The 18902-nt window shown below is 39.0% G+C and overlaps 1 protein-coding gene and 1 long non-coding RNA gene across 2 annotated transcripts; one reads left to right on the top strand and one right to left on the bottom strand.

Annotated features, from left to right (window-relative positions):
• Positions 1–1743: 1743 nt before the first annotated feature.
• Positions 1744–18790, bottom strand: LOC116930838. Its single transcript, XR_006642651.1, has 5 exons — positions 18699–18790; positions 18459–18599; positions 18262–18371; positions 2428–2596; positions 1744–2363 (listed from the first exon to the last, which is right to left on the bottom strand). It is a non-coding gene; the product is annotated as an uncharacterized LOC116930838 (long non-coding RNA).
• On the top strand, positions 3469–5223 carry LOC116930094 (protein phosphatase 1 regulatory subunit 12B). The gene is made up of 2 exons (XM_032937464.2): positions 3469–4344; positions 4459–5223. Exons 1-2 carry the CDS (start codon positions 3748–3750, stop codon positions 4576–4578), a joined length of 717 nt encoding a protein of 238 aa, XP_032793355.2. The 5' UTR covers positions 3469–3747; the 3' UTR covers positions 4579–5223.
• Positions 18791–18902: the final 112 nt, after the last annotated feature.

Raw genomic sequence — 18902 nt, 5'->3', positions numbered from 1 at the left:
ACGCCCTACACGCAGCAAACAGCAAAAAAAATGCGTTAACCGGATTATTCTTATTGGAATGAAAACCTCCATTGGCTTTGAAATTATTAGAAGCGTCAAGGTCTATACAGCTTAAGAGTTAGTAATCAAAACTGTAGAGCTATTGTGTTTCATTCCTTATCGTGATGGAAACATTGGCTGTGTGCAACACGTTCGTTTAATTATTATTTCTGTTTTTTCTAAATTCTGTTTTGCATTTACAGCGTCGCCTGTTTTTCTGGTTTTCTTTGCAATAGTTGCGAATTTCTGGTGTTACAACATTTATCGGTGTGAATTGTTAGGAAAAAAATACAAACAACTTGAAACTAAATCCCGAATCTTATGTAAGATCAGTGAGGCCATTATAATTAATTATTCTTTTCACAGACCAGATTGAAAATGAACCACCCAAACTGTTACATTGCCAATAATTAAATTTTTTGAATGCACGTCACAACTGTTGCAAGGAAACTTACGATTAAGTCCATCCATGACACTTGAACATCGTGAATTAAGGTTGTTTTTTTTTTTCGAGAATTTCTGTACTTTGCATAAATCGTAAGTGTCCTATCGTTGCGTCGGCGTCAAAGAAGACATAGTCGCAAACCGAAATTACATTTATGTCGCATTCGCACAGGCAACCGCTAGTTCCCTGTTGCGCTTCGGTTGTTCTGCGGCTATCGCTATATAAACCAAACACAAAAGCTTTGTTTTGTGATGAAGCACTCCTCTATCTACACACACAGTGTTCCCACCCGATTCGATACGTCACAGCATACGGGACTGTCTTTTGTTTTGTTTTTTCTCAACAAAATTAGATTTCTCCGGTCGAACCCCCCACACACCTAAATAACTTTGAAAACAAAAAAAGGCGCTATGCGAACAAATTTTTCGTAGGAGCTGCTGTTTATCCTGCGAATTTTGTTTTTGTTTTTCTCCTTTAAAAAAATAAAATAAAATAAAATAAAATTGGATATTCTCACGATGTTACGTTCTCGTTTCGTCAGGGATGCTCATTTTCTAAGGATCTGCCATTTAGAATGAAGCAATTTCTATATTAATTATTCCTTATGTACACGGCCCTTATATTGTCTAGCGTCAATTCTCACAGGTAAAAAAAAAAAAGAAATGTGTTCTGAAGACGACACATCAAGGTAGCACCGTTCTCGTGTGAATCGTCGAAATGAAGTCGGAAAAACTGACTGAGAAATAGTGCGTCGAAAATCAAAAGGAAAAACAAAATGGGAGAGACACACACACACACACACAAAAAAAAAAAAGAAAACCACATACTTTTTATCGGTAGGCCTGTTAGATGTATCGCATTCCCACACTAACCGGCGAAAACCTATCCCAGATAGCCTATGTAGTAGTATATGCTTTGACTCTTTGAAAAAAAAAAAAGGAGGGCTCAAAACATGGGAATAGAGAGAGAGAGAGAGAGGAGAAGTTTTTATTTTCATTGTTCGACCATCGATAACTTTTTTTTTTTTGTGGCTCAATCCTCGTCGAACTATCCGTCTATAACAGAAATTCCAAATAATAATAATAATAATAAAAAATAAAAAAAGCCTCTGACAAACAATATTGTTCCCTCCTTGAAAAAATCTATATGGTCTACTTTTGTGCGAGTGTTGTTATCTATTGAGCCTATAGAGCAAACAAAGAAAACGATTCGATGGGAAATATTATTTAAAAAAAATATTTTTTTTATTTTGAAAATGAAAATTTATTTTGAGAGAAAATTAGAAAATAAAATGCCGACTATTGAAAAATGCAAGATCCGGTCACATGACAGACGGTATAGCGTCCATGGTATGGTCAAAAATGGTTTTTTCAATTGGTTACGGCTGGAACAATAAGTGAGACGTTTTCCGAACATGCGAGATGCGGTGTCAATTCGATGTTATTCTCTATAGATGTAGCGAGTAACCGTGAAAAAAAAAAAAAAATCTTCCGATCGGTGCGTTTTAGCAAATAGTTTGTTTCGTATTTCGTCCGTTTCTTCTTCTTTTTTTTAATCCCCTTCAAAAGAAAGCTGATACTTTAGAAGCTGATGAATTCACAGTTTCTTTTATATTCGGCCATGGAACCAAGAAGAATAAAGAAAAAGAGAGGGGGAAAAAAAAATATATAAAATAAATAAATCCTCTTCTTCTGAGCACAAGGCAATTATCTCTCCTCTCCGAGAGTGTAAATCGCTCATTATGCAGGTATATTTAAACGGTCGGGGGGGTTGATGGGAAAGAGAAAAAAAAAACATTCTGTTGTTGTTCTCGTGTACTTTTTTTTTTTTTTTCTTAGCCTTGTTAGTAAGAGCGGGATCAAGTAGTAACTGGCCGGACCTTTTTTTTTAAAAAAGGAGGGATTTTTAATGGTGAATAGACAAAAAAAAAAAAATGTAGTCACCTTAATGAGCCGAGAGCCCCGCACCTTTTCAGTTGCCGCTCTTCGTACCGACCGTTGATGCTGGGGGGTTTTAAAGGGAGACAAGGTAGAGAGAAACACAAGAGTGTGCTGGTCAACTTCTTCTTTTGGTCTTTGATAATTGGACCCGCCGCTTTGCTCCGCCGGAAGGCTGGCAAAAAATAAAAAAGAGATGATAGTAAGAATGACAAAGATGGTCAAAGATTTTCGGCTGATTGAATCCCCCTCCTTCTTCTCCTCCTCTTCTCTTTTCTTTCTACAAAGAGAGAGAGGCTGGTTTGTTCAGTGCGGCACCATAACGAATTTTCGGAAGAAAAAAAAAAAAAAGAAGAGCGGTTGAAACCCAAAACGAAGACGGGCCATTTCAACCCGATTTGTGAGAGAGTCCCGAACAAAAAAAAAAAAACACATAAAAAGGATGGGGATGAGATTTGTGGAGAAAAAAAAAAAAAAAACTACAAATTTTTCCCACGACGGCTGCTTACTTTTCTTCTGCAACCTGAGGATTTTTCGGTAAAGCTTTTTGGTTGTTGGAAAAAGACAAAAAAAAATGCATCCCTCACTTGAAATGATGTTATTCAAATAAGACCTATGTAAGAAAAGGGGGATTCAAATCCAATAAATAAATAAAAAAGAGAGTGTTGTCCTGAAGGGAAATGGACAGACGTGTGGCGATTTTATTCGTGAATTGCAAGAGAAACAGAACCAAAGTGTTAAAAACGATCATAACGTTTTTCCGGTTAAAACCCTTGTTGTTCGAATCAACACCAGAACGGCCACCAATTAAAGCAGAGAGTGACGTAACCGAATAAAAAATATCATTTGGTTTCGAAACCTGCTCGCACGTAATACAGGTAACCGGTACCGTAAGGATCTTATTGTTTTCCCATATGGAGTTTCCCGTTTCATTTTCTGTTTTAAATGTTGAGTTATATAAGCTACCGCTAGATGGCTCCGCGATAAGCTTCGACCATTTTGGCCACACCCCGCGTGGTCTGCAAGTTGAAAAAGCCGGTGCATTCTTAGCGAGAAGCAGCAGTGCAGTAGATTTGTCGTCGGTTGGTGGACGTACAATCGAAGTTCTCCATCTCCCATCTCAACAACACTTTGTTCAGTGTCTGTGAACCGACAAGTCAAACACACACAAAAAAGGGAGCAAAGTAAATTTTTTGTTTTCACCGAAAAAAGAAAAGAAGAAAGGAAATCTGAGTAGTGGATTATGTTTAGTGGTGATTGCAACAAGTGAAACATTTCTCAAATCAACGATTGTCAATCGCCATTTTTTTCCCCCCCAAAGAAAAGATGGATCATCGTCATTATTCACCTGCCGGATTAAGCGAGTCGGAATTAGACGAAAGCTCGTCAACGGCCAGCTCACCGATGAGCATTTCGAGTGTGGAAGCCAGTTCACCGTACGACAGCAGCCGATTGAACGGCGGCGACGAAGATCCAACGGATAGTTCGTTCTCGACATCGGTCAATTCAGAGAGCACCATCATCAGCTCACCGCCTCCTAGTCCGTCAGAGAGCATCTGCAACAACAACTACCCGAGCCAGTGGTCCAACAACCCGTATTGCAATGCGACCAAAAGTGTCCGGTGGTTCCGTGACGATCGCGGCCTTTGGAGCGAACGATCATCGTCCAATCGACGTAACACGAACAGTCCCTACAATCGGAATACACTGTCCAGTGGTGGTGCTACGACCAGACTCAACAATGCCAGCAATCACAAAGAAATGAGCGAAGTGCTGATCGAAGCCGTTCAACGTGAAGATCAGGTGCAACTGCGCCATTTGTTGGCCAAGAGCGCCACCCACGTCAACATTTTAGGACAGGAAGGCGATTCGGCACTGCATCGATCATGTCGGCAAGGAAACCTGGACACAGTCAAATTACTCGTAAGTTTTTTTTTTGTTTTTTACTTTTATCTATCGGCTGATTGGTGAGATTTAAAAAAAATAAAAAAAATAAATTTTGATTCTAACGGCTTGTTTTTCTTTGTTAATGAATAGGTTCGTTACGGAGCTGATCCGGAATTAGCCAACCGCGAGGGTTGGAGTCCACTGCATTTGGCCGCACATAGCGGATACCACGATGTTGCCCTTTATCTTTTGTCTCTTACCCGGCGGTAATCACCTCTGCCTCCCTTTTATTTTTTTTTCTTCAAAAACTGGATTCTTCCGCTTGCATTTTTTGCTTTTGATCCCGAATGTCACAAAGTCAAGTATAGTTGCAAGACATTCGATAAAGAAAAACAAATTGGATCAAAAATCGTTGGAATCCCCGAGTCACTGTGATTGGCGAAGTGCGGAAATGCCTCGAGCCCTTTTTTTTTTTTAAATATACTCTTCCGATTATAAAAGGGATTGGTGACAAACTAAAACAAATTTTTTTTTTTGTTGTTGTACATCAGTGGAAGAACTACCGAGTCTATTACTTGGTAATTAGATTCAATTAAAAGTCGTGTATCATAGGGAATAACCACAATGCAGCAAAAAGCCTTCGGATTCGAATAGAATCAACCATATAAAAATAAAAAAAATTCCCCCTTTGTTCTTGTAAAATACGAGTCTTTTCATATCTGGAAATTCCTGCTTTTTTTTCCTTTTCAAACTAAAAAAAAAAAAAAACACAGAAAAAAAAAATTGTTTAATGTTTTTGTTTTATGTAATGACGTCCTCCCTTTTTTTTTCATTATTTGTGTGTTGTTGCTCTGTACAGTACCACCTTCTTACACATGTGATTGTGTGGCTGAAAATAAAGGCTCATGCAAATTACACGTCATTGTTCTTGGAGAGAATGAAACAAAACAAAAAAATGATTACTCGTCGTTGAAAAAAAGAAAAAAAACAAAACATATTCTGAAATTGTCACGCATACCTTGACCTGTATTTCGTCTGTTGGGTGGGCAACGTTGGAACGAAGGGTAATCCGACGCCGTTGTCAAACCGAAAAAAATGCTGTTCACTGAAAACGAAAATTTCGCCTCGTTTGAACTTTGAAATGAGCGTTAAATCAAGCGTTGCGAGGCGCTAAAAAAAGGAGAAGTGAAGAGGAAGAGGCGCGGCCATCTTGGGTCTCGAAATGTTCTCAAGTTACTCGGTTGTGTCGAAGCTAGACAGTGTGCAACACGATACGAGTCAATCCCTCCAACTCCAACACACACAAAAAAAAGTTTTATTATCCGAGACAAGAGTTTCGCATTGTGTGTTCTTCGTCTTTTTCTTCTCCAATCAGCTCTCACTTGTTTTTTTTTTCTTTCTAAGCAGACGAATTTTCGTTCTGAAATTTGTATTTTTTTTTTTATTTTTATCTTCTCACGCTAAGGCACTTGAGAGAGTCCGTCCATTTTGTCTCTCCACGTTTCACTTTTGAAGGGAAATCATAAGCATTCGCTTTTTAGCGTGCGAGCTTCTGTTTAGTACACGCGGCCGGGTGAAAGTTTTCGTCTGACGCGTTTAATGAAAAGTCGCGAGTTCTTCAAAAGAAGCCCCCCCCCAAAAAAAAAAAAAATTTGCATACGAATGGGGTAATTAAGCTGGACTTTAATGAGACCTGCCTTCATCTTCCTTTTTCTTTTTTCTGTTTTAACGGGTCTTTCTTCTTCTCGAAAACATGTTGAGCGCTGATTGCAGGTACGTCACACACAGTAGATGTCCTTACACACCTGAGAGGCCAAACAACACAAGGAAATTACGGAGGAATGTGCGCATCGTACAAGTCAAGAGGGAGAGGGGGGTCCATCTTGCAGCCGTGATGATTATATCGCCCCCCCCTCCCTCTTCAACATACTCTTCTTCTAGAGTTCTTTATTTTTTATTTTTTTTAAACCTAATTTTGTGAGAAATTTTTTTTTTATTTTTCGTTAGAGGGTGCGCAGTCACCAGATGCCTTTAACCTGTCTCGTCTGTTTTCTCTCTTTTCAACTGCTGTTACTTTTAATCTCCACTAAGCGAACACTCCCCCCCTCGAAAAAAAAAAAATATATCTCACACCATTTTGTTTTAATTTGATCTTCTTATCCACCGCCCAGTAAGTTCGGATGACTTATCACTTGGATTATAAGCGACACTCGTTGTCTTGGAATGTTGTCGACACTCTCCGAATACAACGCGATATAATTGAATTTTTTTTTTTTTAAACATCAATTCAAAAGAGAGAAAACCGGTATATACCTGAGCTCGAGAGTCCAGGGATGTTCAAAGTCACATTACTCGGAATCATTCAGTTTCCATCATTGGGCAAAGTTTTCTTTTTTTTTTCTTTCTTAAATGCATTTTTCTTCAATAGACAGGAAGTTCAATACATTTATACATTTTTTTTTCTTTCCTTCTCCTACTCCGAATGTGTTTGAAACTCTTGTATACCTGAGCCGGTCTCTATACAATACATTCTCGCAAGAAAGAATCCCAGGAAGAACAAGAGAGAACAAAAAAAACAAAATGGGAATTGGTTTGGCTACCTGAGATTGCCGAAGAAAAATCTATGGGTACATACTATAAGAAAGAAGAAGAGAGGGGGGGGGATAGGTAGGGGGTTGCATCTGAAGAAGCCAAAAAGAAGCAGCAACTAATCTATCAAAGTGGACAGCTTCCACTGGAGCAGCCGAAAGAAACTCGGAACTTTTTTCAAGAAAAAGAAAGAAAAAAAGAAAAAAAGTATTCAGTCATTCTCCTGTAAAGTTCCTTCTTCCCGGGGCTATGTGCGAGCCTGGCATTCCATTTGATTGTGAACGCAAACGGACGATGGCCCACCTTTAGCGTTCAGACATTCCCTCCCCTCCCAGAATTCTTGGCTGTGCGCAAGAATGTGCCGCTATCTTTTTTTTTTGTGACCGTAAATCAATTCCTTTTAACCCGTTTTTTGATTGAGCTATGAGAATTATGTTCGCCTATAGAATGAGAGTGCCGTACTTAATTAACTCTAAAACAGTTGCCACTAAAAAAATATTTTTTTAAAAAATCGAAATGATAACGTCACGCTAAACGAGTTAGATGGCCCCGAATAATTTTTTTTTGTTCCTTTCATCATGGCGATTTACGGTGGTTTAATTCACGCTAACGCTTTTAAACCAGTTTAAATGATGTAATATGCTAGTAGGTAATTTAACCTGGACAAGTCACGTTTTTTTTTGTAAACTGGATCTATTCTAAATCGATTATTTTAAAACGACGGAAAATGTAAAAAAAAAAAAATAAATGTGTTTTATGTAAATTTGGGTTTAATGGTGGAAATTAAAAGGTGAATTTAATTCCCATTTCATGTTGTAAGAAAAGAAAAAAATCACACATGTAAACATATGAATATTCAAAAGAGTTGCAATGACTCAATCAGTGCTGGCCATTAGCTCCTCATCATCGTCGCAACCCTCCGCACTCGTATGTAATTTATAATGTATAATGAGCTCCAGATTATAGAGCATAATTGGCTTTAAGAGCTTCAAGGCATCCATTAGCTCAATAGGATCAAAACCACAATGAATGAGAACAATACAAATCTGCCGGTAGGGATATGACGTTAGTTCAGTCTAATCATCATAATAACGGACAAATTCTATTCAAGACACAAGAACGAGTTTGATAGCTCAATGCGCTTACTTGTTCACTATTCAGCGCAAATCAATGTGACAAGCGAAAAACATTCGATATGCTAATATGTGGAATAGAGTGTGGGAAATTCAAAAGGCCATTTTTTTTTCTTTTAAATACTCGTTATACGCTTCATTGAATATAATATTGGAACGATCGAAATGGTTTAACCTACAAAGACGGAACTTTTTTGTTTTTGCTTTTAAATGTATGGACAAAAAAAAAGAGATTTTTATTTTTTAATGGCTCATTAGACAACGAAGAGGTGAAGACGCAATTAGTCTGTCATTTCATCCATTGCATGGGTTATATTGCATCCAAGCGGGTCAAACGCAAAACGTTGTGCTGCGTGCATCAAAAGGGAAGAGACGTAAGGAGCAATTAACCTGGCCAATGACGCCGGAGGGCTTTCATTCAAAATCAAAAAATTTGAACATTCCTGGACGTACGTAAAATTGCGTCACATAGCATCTAATGATTCATCCAGTTAATCAACGTTCGTCGCATAGCGAATGGTTAACTGATCATTATACGTTTGCTAATGGCTTTTGACGTTCTACAGAGATAAGAAACGGAATCGATGCATTCGCGGGTGTAGTAAAAAGAAAAAAAAAAAGAACAGCTGAAGGGACACATCCTTGTCATGTCACGCACAACGTCTGTTTTGTTTTGGTTCTCCGGCACCGTCTTGGCCAAAAAGAAAAAGGTTATCTGATGTTCTTTTTTTTTTTTTTTTACCTTTTCTTTCTGACCGACTGTTTTCACTGAGGTCTATAGTGTTTGTGATGGTGGCACACTGAATATACAAGCAGGTGGCCAGTGTGAGTGAAACAGAGACTATCTCTCTCCCCCCCCCCTACCCGACTTCATATTATAATTATACCACAGACCGTTTTCTTCTTGGCTTCTTATACATACCGTCACAAGTCCATATTTTTATTTTTATTTTTTTTTTTTTTAGAATGCGGAGACTGAACCCCCCCTATAGTCAAGTATATATATATACGTTCTTGTAGGCTACATAATGTATTAAAACGGGGAAGAAGAAGAAAAACAAAATAATAATTTCTTTTTTCGGTAACTTTGTGTGTGTCCCCCCGTTTTTTTTTTTTGTGTGTTCTGTTTCGAGTTTTTTTTTTTTTTTTAGTGTTGATATCCCACGGTTTATTTGATGACGGCAAGTTTTGTTGATAATCCTTAATTTCTTTTTATTGTAATTCGCTGATTAACTTTCAATTGGGTTCATTTTTCTTTGGAAAACGGCTGATGGCAATCGCAACAAAATTCAACGATTTCGATTGACGGTTGACATCATTTCATTCATCGAGTTGTGTCAAGTCACTCCAAAGAATCAATACTCTCAATTCGATTTTTAAATTCAAAAAATTGCCCCCCCCCTACCCAAAAAAAAAGAAAATAAATAAATAAAAATAAAAAAACGAACTCCAAACTCGCCAGTTAAACGATGGCTTATAGCTATTACGACCTATTATGTGTTAGGAAGGAGCTGGTTAAGCCGACATCGTCTCTCTATAAATACTGGTAGGGGTTGTGTACTTGACCAACTTGATTGGGTGTCCCATTCAAAATAACTTAACAACCATTGGCTTATTTTCACGACTCAAGTCGTTTTAGTTTTTTTTTGAGTGTGTGTGTGTGTGTAACATTTTTTTGGATTAACGAGACCGCTTGTCGACGGGGCGGCAATTAAAATTATGGGGAATCTCACAGATGCCAAGCGTCTCCTCATATCAGCTGCAAACTTTGTTTTTTTTTTGTTTTTTGGGGGGAGGTTTAAAGATAAAAAATAAAATACTGGAAAAACACTGCTGTTAGTTTTTATTAACTGTTAATGCTTTTAGAAGAAAGAAAAGAAAAAAAGAAGAAGATTGTGATTAAAATTCGGATGTTACTGAAAGCAATGCGAAACGTGCGTGGTCGGTTAAAATCGAATCGTTGTTTAAAATTTGAATAACATCGGATCCAGCGTAAGATTCGCTACAATAGAAAGCGGGGAGAGCGACGACCAATTTGAACGGTAGATCAAACTCAATGTCGTTATGTTTATAGACAAAGCTTTACAGTTGATTGTCCTACATTTTTGTTTTCGAGCAACAATTGTAGGGTGACGTGGCGATGCCGAGTTCATTACGCAGCCAAATAAAGAAAACAATGACCTTCCACACATTTTATATGATTTCCGCTCACTAATTATTCAAATGACGAGTCCAATAAAAACTGTCGGCACAGTTCAAAACTTTCCTTATCAACACCCACACACAAAGAGTAAAAACAAAACAAACTTGTTCATTTTTAATTGATTGTAAAGAGAAAAAATCCATCATCTTCTTCTCGTTTTTTTTTCCTTTTTTTTTTGAAAATAAAAAATGTGTTTTTCTCCTAGCCAAAAGTTTTCATGTGACACAAAAGAAATACCAAACCAAATACATCTCCGTGTGACGACAAGAGAACCCCTCCTTTTCTTTCCCATCCCTTCCTCTCCTTTTCTTAAAGGGAGGGGGGTTGAACAATCACAAGTACGATCATTTCAAATCAAAAGAATATAATCAACCGTTTCGAAGAGAGGGGGGGGCCCGAAGAAGAAGAGTCTGAGAAAAAAAAAATCTTTTCCCTCCTTACCCCCGGCATATATAGAAAGGGGGGGGCTCAAGACCTTCTTCCATTTCGTACAAGATTCAAAATAAAGAAGAGGCAGCTTTGGCAAAGTGAAAAGAAGGGGGGGACTCAAAGAAGACGAAAAGATTTTCTTTTTTTCTTTCTTTTTCAGGGAGAGCGTGAGATCTGCGGGATCCCCTTCTCTTAGACACCGCACGGTTACACAGAGGTCGCAGCTTCTTTTCATGACGATGGAGATTCTTCATCCCCTCTTTTTCATTTCATTTTTTTTTTCTTTTCTATTTGTTAAGCGTTGAGCTTCTTGGGGTCGCCCCTTTGTGGTTTTGGCCGAGCGAGCATTGAGAAAAAAAAAAAAACGTGCCAAGAAATGCCTATTTGTAAGTGGCGGCAACGCTGCTCTGGTTAGCCGTAGGCGACAGCGCCATCTTGAGAAAAACAAGAAATCGGATGACGGCAAGGAAAAGAAAACGTTTCATCCGGCAAAAACAAACCAAAAGTATAACGAGTTCGTTTAATCTTGTTTTTGTTCGATAGCATCTCAAATGATGGGATCCACAACATGTTTCTTCTCACTGACCGATCGGTGTTACATTCTTCGCTTAATCTCTTTCTCATTCAAGTGTTTTTTTTTTGGGGGTTTCCTTTTCAAAACATCCGATTCTTGGAAGCCATTGATGATAGTTCACCTGTATTCCCCTTAGAATGTCTCTCTAGTGACACTGTTAAACAATGAAACAAGCGTGTGAGGACAGAAACAAACAAGATGGCGATATGCCCAAAGGAACACGAGAAGAGGCTCTTTTCTTGGAAAATCCAAACCAGGTGCAACATATTTAGACAGCAATCGCACGCAGGTGTAACCTACGACTTTTGTTGTGTTTTTTCTTTCCACGTCATCGCTAATCATTTCAGCATCGATTTCACGCAATTTTTTTTTTATTGTTCTGGCAACGCCATTTTTTCAGTACTGTGTTATGCAGATGAGAGTGACAAAACCTTGTGTGTTTTTTTCGATTTTTTTTTTTCGCTCAAAAAAGTTCGAAAAGGTCATGTGAACTGGAGGACCAACTGTCCCATAGAGTCAAAAAGCCGACAAGTCCCCCCTCTTTCCTCTTAAAAAATGTCCACACACATATTTTTTTATTTTTTAAAAAAGTAGGGGGGGGGGATTTCCTTCACCCCCTCCCGCTTTTTTTTTTTTAAGCAGAGAAAAAAAAATGATGCGTTTTCTTTGTACGTGCAGAGGAAAAACGGGGTAGAGAGATGATGATGACCACTTCTTCTTAGTTTGTGTATAGGCCTCAACGGCTTTTCACTAGCCATATCTAAGCAGCCAGTCGAATACTGGAGGAAGAAAGGCTTGATCCATCCTGTTTCCCACGTTCACATCCGTCACAAAGAATTAACAGTCTTTTTCTACATGGATATGTTTAGCATCTAAAATTATTTCGGTAAAAATATAAAAAAAGTGTGGCATTCATAATTAAAACCGGCTCGATAATGATCAACCATGGCCCTTATTAGTTGGTTTGCCACACACACACACACACAAAAAGGCGAACTGTTTTTGGGGTTTGATGGAGCAGACGAAAAAAAATGTTGATCAAGACGATGACGTCACAAGTTCCGCACAGTTGGCATGGGAATGGAGAGACGACCGAGTCTCAGGAAATGGAAAGGAACTGGGTATTCCGGTTCTCACATCATCTCCCTCTCTCCCTCCCTCATGAACGGTTGTTACCACGGGTTCCCGAAAAAGAAAAGAAAAAGACACACGGGTTTTCGGCCGTGGAAAAAATGTGTATAGGGGGTTCACACCTACCCTCGAAAAATCATGCCCCGTTTGAAAAAGAGGGACGGGGATAGCAAAAAAAAAAAAAAAAAAAAGCCTCTCTTTTTTATGATCTCCCCTCCACGGCCGACAGCATTCCCTGCCTCTTCTTCCCATCAACCCTCCCAAAGTACACACACACATTTTGACAATGAGGATCGATAACGAACTGGCAACTTGTTTTTTTTTTTTTTTAACGGACACTCTCACCGAAAAAAAAACCAAAAAAAAAAACGTCCGGGTGAAAAACGCTAATTGAAATCTTTTAATAATCAATTTGTGAGAGGACAGAGGAAGAAAAAAAAAATAATTTTACTAATTAGCCAATTACTGGAAAAATTATTCATACACGTTTTTTTGGAAGCTGCGCGGATGAATCAATGATCGCCAATTCTGACAAGAGATTGGCAAGACAATCCCGCGTGATTCGAAAGTTTTAGTGAAAGAAATGTGCCCACTCCCCCCTTATACAAAAAAGAAAAGGAAAAAAAAAAAAAAACGGCTTGTACTTATCAAGAGAAAGAGAGACGCGAGAGAGAAAGAGAGAGAGGAAAAATGATAGTGTGGGAAACTCGTAAGTCACGCCGGATCTGATATCGCCACGTCGTGAAAAATACAGCCGCGCTCTCGGACGTGAAAAATTTCTTTCCCAACAACAACAACAACAACAACAACGAGGGAGGCGGTGGGAATAAAATAAATAAAATAAGCAAGACAAATATTCTCCTGAAATCTTTAAATAGCCACCATTCAATGCATAGATATATTGCCTTACTGGGTTAGTTCACGTCCAGGGATTTATTATTATTTTTTTAAATGGCCGCTTATGTCGTTGAAAAGAGTTTTTTTTTGTGTGTGTTAAAGGAAGGCGTTTCGCGTATCGTTTATCGAACATTGAGATAAATGTAAGAACTTGTCAACCCTTCATTTTTATTTTTTTTTTTTACCCGATCGACTTTAGGGACAAATTGCAATTCGATATAAGAACGTGGATGATGGGCGGGGGGGTTCAAACATGTTTAGACACGCCCATGCTGAACCGGTTTTCTTTTTTCAGTCGTCTGCTTTTCAAGTGCAACGTGGGACGATTACCATTTTGTTTTAAATTCAATTCGCCACACGCAATATTTTGATTGGTAAAAACAATAAAAAAACAAACAAACGGTAAGACGATTTTTTTTTTTTAAGAAAAAGAAAATTCATTATTTATAAGGTTGACTGAGGTCTTGGGAAAATATCGGCCTGTGTGAGAATATTTTTTTCCCTTTGAAAGTACCGTACTGCGGCATTTCGTTTTTTGGTGGGGATTTTTAAATTGGTGGTGGTCTTTGGTGTCGTGGGGCCAAAGAAGTTGGGGTCTGAAGGGGAGGGGGCGCCGCCGAGAAGTCTCAAGCACACACACACCGACCGAAGAGAAAAAAAAAAAAAATTATATTTTTATTCTTTTTTCGAAGAAAACCGTCTTTCCATCTGCCCAGCTCGAGCCGCCATTTTGAACCAGAAATTCGAACATTTTCGATGGGGCATTTCGAGCTCGTAAGGTGTTTGAGGTAGACACACCAAGAGAGAGAGAGAGAAAAATGTTTTTATTGAAAGAACTCCATGAATTAAAAAGAAAAAAAAGTCGTGAGAGTTAGCAAACAAACACAAAAAAAATTGTTCAATTGGACTTATTTATTTTTTGTTTTCAAGGTCACAGCGTCGCCATTTGCCTGCCTTCTGCATTCCAACCGTCCTAGTGAGGCCAACCACTTGCCGTCGACATGGGCCCCCCATTTTTTATTTTTGTTGTTGTTGTTGACGCAAAATCAGGCAAACAAAAAAAAATGTTTTTGTTCGTCCCGCGTGAAAATTCCGACCGAATTTCTTTCTGCGACCTTGATCGATTCAACGGGCCGTGGGATTTGTTCACCGTCGGTAGCTACGTCGAACGTTTTTCTTTTCTTTTTCTCAAGCCCCAAAACTATTCCTTTATGTTGGCCACAAAAGAAAAAAGGAAATGCATGCAACGCACTCTAGCGGCCGATCGAAAAAGCCGTTGGGTCGCTCCTACTTTGCAATGTCGGATTCAAGAACAGTTCCCACGGTTTTTCGTTTGGCTCGACGCTCACACACACACACACACATTTTCTCCTTTCTATTTTCCCCTATTTTAATAAATCTTTTAAAAGTAAAAAAATAAATAAATAAATATGAAGAAAAAGGAAGAACGTGAAGATATTATCGATTACTTAAATTATAACTGACGGATCGATTAGAGAAGAATCTTTTTGGATAAGAGAGACGATGTATCCATTTTCATGGGGAAGTTAAACCGAGAAAAAAAAAGGGGGGGGGCTGGGCCAAAGGAAAAAGAAACGAAACCCTCTTGGCCGCGTCGACAGGTCCAATTAGGCAATGGTCAAATAATCATGATTGTAAATCAAATAGACGAACAAAACGGCCGACCCTCATCTCTCCAGCGAAGAGGAGGAAAAAGAAAAGAGGATGATCTCTCAGGTCACGTGACCTTTCCTCATTTCGCGCTCCCCCCCGTGGGAAATTTGCGTCAATCCCAACTCGTGGGAAATCGAATGAATAAAAAAGAAAAAAACGAAAAGCCAAGGAAAAAATCTTGGTACGAATTGATGGAGACCCGTTGTGTACACGAGGCACGCGACTCGGAAACTCCCATTAACTGAGCAGTCCCTTCGCGTTTGGCTTTTTCGTGTAAACAAAAGTCTCATTGAGCAACGACGTCACGGTAATAAGTTCACAACAACAACATCTGGCGTCGACAACTCTCTGATTAAGAGCTTCTCAATGTGTTGTGGAGAAACAATTGATTCGAGTGTCGCTTCCTTGGATTTGAATGAAACTTTTCGTGGCCTTGGATTATCGTTTCAGAAAGAGAGAGAGAGAGAAAAAGAAGCTGTTGCCATGACTACGTCGGCAAGAAGACCGTGGGAAAAAAAGAATTGCCTTTTTTTTTTCTCTCTCTTTCTCTTCAACGGTTCCTCTGATTCTTCGCTGGATGGTCGTAAAAAGGCCTTTTGTACCGAAATGTTGCGACTCCTGACTTTTTGCATCACCCACTGAATTGGAAAGAAACACGAGTTTCCATTTCATTTCGCCGATTGCCAATAAATCAATACGTTGCCAAATTTCTGATTGAAACGCTTTTTTGTTCTGGCTGTGGGAAATTCAGACAACGGTCCCTGCTGCATATCTCTTTCTGCTTTCGATGGAATGTCGAGCATATTGAGTCTATAAATTGAGTAAACGCGGTCAAGTGGAAAAATGGATCCAATGCGCATTTAACTGCCAGTCAACATGCAACGGTTTCTCGGCATGCCAAGAATCTTTTCTCTTTTATTTTCTTCTTCTTCTTCCCAATAGCTTGAAATCGCCGTTTCAAATGTCTATCATAGCGCCGAAAATTCGTGGTGGTTGCCAACTCGATTGATGGCACACAAAATTCCACTAATATTCCATATCTAATACACGAATTCGTCGAAGAAGAATTGAAAAAAAAAAGCCGGATGTCTATACAGAATAGTTATTCGAAAATGTCAGGATTTTGTGGCCTTCTTGGCATTTATTAAAGAATACAAAAAAATAAAAAAAAAAATCTTCAAGCATTTCTCGTCGTGGCGGTTAATTTTTGCCATGACGATCTCTATACGAGACTATTATCAATAGTCGGGATCTTGGAACGAAGAAGAAAAAATACTTCCCAGTGTATCGTTTTACCTGTTATCCGCTTCCCCAATGAAAATGCGGTTTGCATTCCACATCAAAAGGATGAGGGGGGCATACAAAAAGAAAAAAAAAAAAAAATTGTGCAAGAATAAGAAAAGTATTGAATAACGACTTGGTGGTCTGAAACGTGTCCCAAGTCTCTTTTTTCTTCCTCCCCCTCCCCCTCCCCCCGTCCCCATTTTAAAAAAATTGAAATAATGTCGATGGGACTGAACAAACATCAATACTCGGTAATAGTTGATGATGGGGTTTGAAACCGTGTCTCAACAGACGTCGGCTGTATGCTGATCAAACGAGCGTGTCTCATCGTCACGCACACACACAGACACAGTGTTGTGTTTTGATGGGATATCGTGATTGCACGTTTTCCGCTAGCGATGATGGTGATCCATGGTAAACGTGCACGATCATCTCCCACGATAAATAGCCAATGAATGACGTCAAAAAACCTACTCGGAGGTGGCCTATTTTGAATAATCAATGCGTGTGTGTGTGTTTCTGTCTAACGGACTTTCCCACGCCAGATGGAGTATCTATCGGTTAGAGGGTTGATTTGAACATCCGATTGAAAACGAAGGGGGGAGAGGGAAGAAAAATAAAAAAAAAAAGCCTCGTGCCATTGCTCACACGTGCAATGGCACGTGTGACGACCGGTATCTTCTATCCCAACTGCTCGTTACACATTGGAACACCCCCGCCCCACCCTTTTTCCGGGGTCTCTCCCTTCTCTTGATTTCTTTTTATAGATCCATTGAATCTAACCGATTTCCGCCCAACTGCTGGTACAGCACACGCTGCACCCTCCTTCGACTTGAATGGGGGAACAACGAACCAACAACAATCCCTCCAACGGCTGTCGGCATCTCCAATAGACGACCTAATGGCATTTCCGTTACAGCTTCCGTTTTTTTTTTTCGATTCACATCCTCAATTTTCGAAAAAAACAAACAAACGCCGTTCCCTTTTAATAAACGTTCATTGAACGAAAACAGTTTTGCCCGGACGTGACGATGTTGTCGGCCATGAGATGAATGTGTAATGCATTGTCGCCCTTCGTAATTGGGGCTTTTAAGGGAAAAGATTGTCGTCAGCCCCCCTGAACGGTTTCTACGAAATATGAAACATTTTATCTAGGAAATGACGTAACATTTTGTGCTTTTTTTTTTCCCCATTTGGCTCTCCGTTGGGAACAATCGGCACTAAACAACAAAAGGGTTTTGAATATTCGCAAATGTATACTTGTACGATTCCGACTTTCATGGCATAGCCAGGTAGTGTTCAATACGCAATGAAAGGTCATGCAACATGCCTACATAAGATCACTGCTTTCTGCAATAATAGTGCGTTAAAAAATGCACAACTCAAAATAAATTTTAAACACGACATTTTGCACAGCATGGAACCACACGAAATTCCACTTTAGCAATGAACTGTCTGATCATGTGCACCACAACGATCGAAAAGAAAAAGAAAAATGTTTCTTTTTTTTTTACAAAATGTAAAACCGTGAGAAAAACAAACGAAACTTTATGTGGACCTTTTTTCTACTGGTAACGATTCAAGCCACTAGGTGGCTTCTCAGTTTTTCGTGACCGGGAACTTGGTCAAAATATAAAACAAGTCAAAAGCTACTCGTTAAAAACTTTACAAAACTTTTAAAGTCATGGTCGTTTTTCAAGAAGCGCGTTAAAAAAACAAAAGGAAGTTATAGCAATCAACTGCAATATTATAAATGGCTTGCTAAATTCACAACTGGGCAGCATTGCAGTTCAACCGACGTTCGCAACCGTTCGCAACCTCGTGGTTCAATAGTTAATACAGAAGTTGAACTGAAGGCCTTAATCTACTATACATTGAACTTAAACCGACAGGTGAATTGACCTAGGTGATACAGTGATCCATAGAATTCGCGCCTTTTTTCTTTGTGGTCTGCCCTCTCTATTTCGATTATGTTTCAAGTTTTCTTGTATCGATTTCCAAAAAATAAATAAATAAGTGATAGATGGGAAAGAGCCTACCTTATATGACGTAAGTGAAATAGCGAATAATGTGGATTCTGCGTCGACGACTGCCTTCTCGATGCACCAAGATAGACAGAATGGCGATTTGATTGTTGAAGGCATTGCTGCTGAGAAAACCAGAGGGAAAAGTCAGAATCGATAAACATTCAAAGAAGAAAGTTCTGACGGAATCGAGAAGTTCAGATGTGGATTACCTTCGCTGGTAACCGTCAAATCAAACTGATTAACTTAGAGGTCGACGAGCCCCGTGAACCACGTGGTGTCTATCACATGGGGGTGGTGCCGGTGGTGTCTATCACAAGGGAACAATAAGAATATGAGGGTTCAGGGCTCTCCTTTCAAAAACAAATTATAAAACAGGTATGTCTTTGTCATTTTACTTATTTTCTGCTGTTTATTAAAAGGACAATTCATAATCCCATTCTAAAACTCACGTAACGTTTTTTGAGAAATGGTTGAGTCATCAATATCTCTATCTGCACACTCGGCGGCAAAAACAGTACTGCTGCTGCTAATGAGAGTAAGTTGACCAGCGATGCCAATCATAAAAATTTATGTCACCGCTAATTAGCTGTCAGATAAGCTCATCATTGAAAGTGGTATTATGATTTTTTGAAAAAAAAATGAGGCTAACTGTT

This window comes from Daphnia magna, linkage group LG1, assembly GCF_020631705.1.
Source record: "Daphnia magna isolate NIES linkage group LG1, ASM2063170v1.1, whole genome shotgun sequence".
Taxonomy (NCBI): Eukaryota; Metazoa; Arthropoda; class Branchiopoda; order Diplostraca; family Daphniidae; genus Daphnia; species Daphnia magna.
This window is presented reverse-complemented; position numbering and strand designations above follow the sequence as displayed.

Coding starts and splice junctions, on each gene's coding strand:
- LOC116930094 (XM_032937464.2), top strand. CDS start 3,748: ATGGATCATCGTCATTATTCACCTGCCGGATTAAGCGAGTCGGAATTA. Junction 4,345..4,458: donor TGGACACAGTCAAATTACTC/GTAAGTTTTTTT, acceptor GTTAATGAATAG/GTTCGTTACGGAGCTGATCC.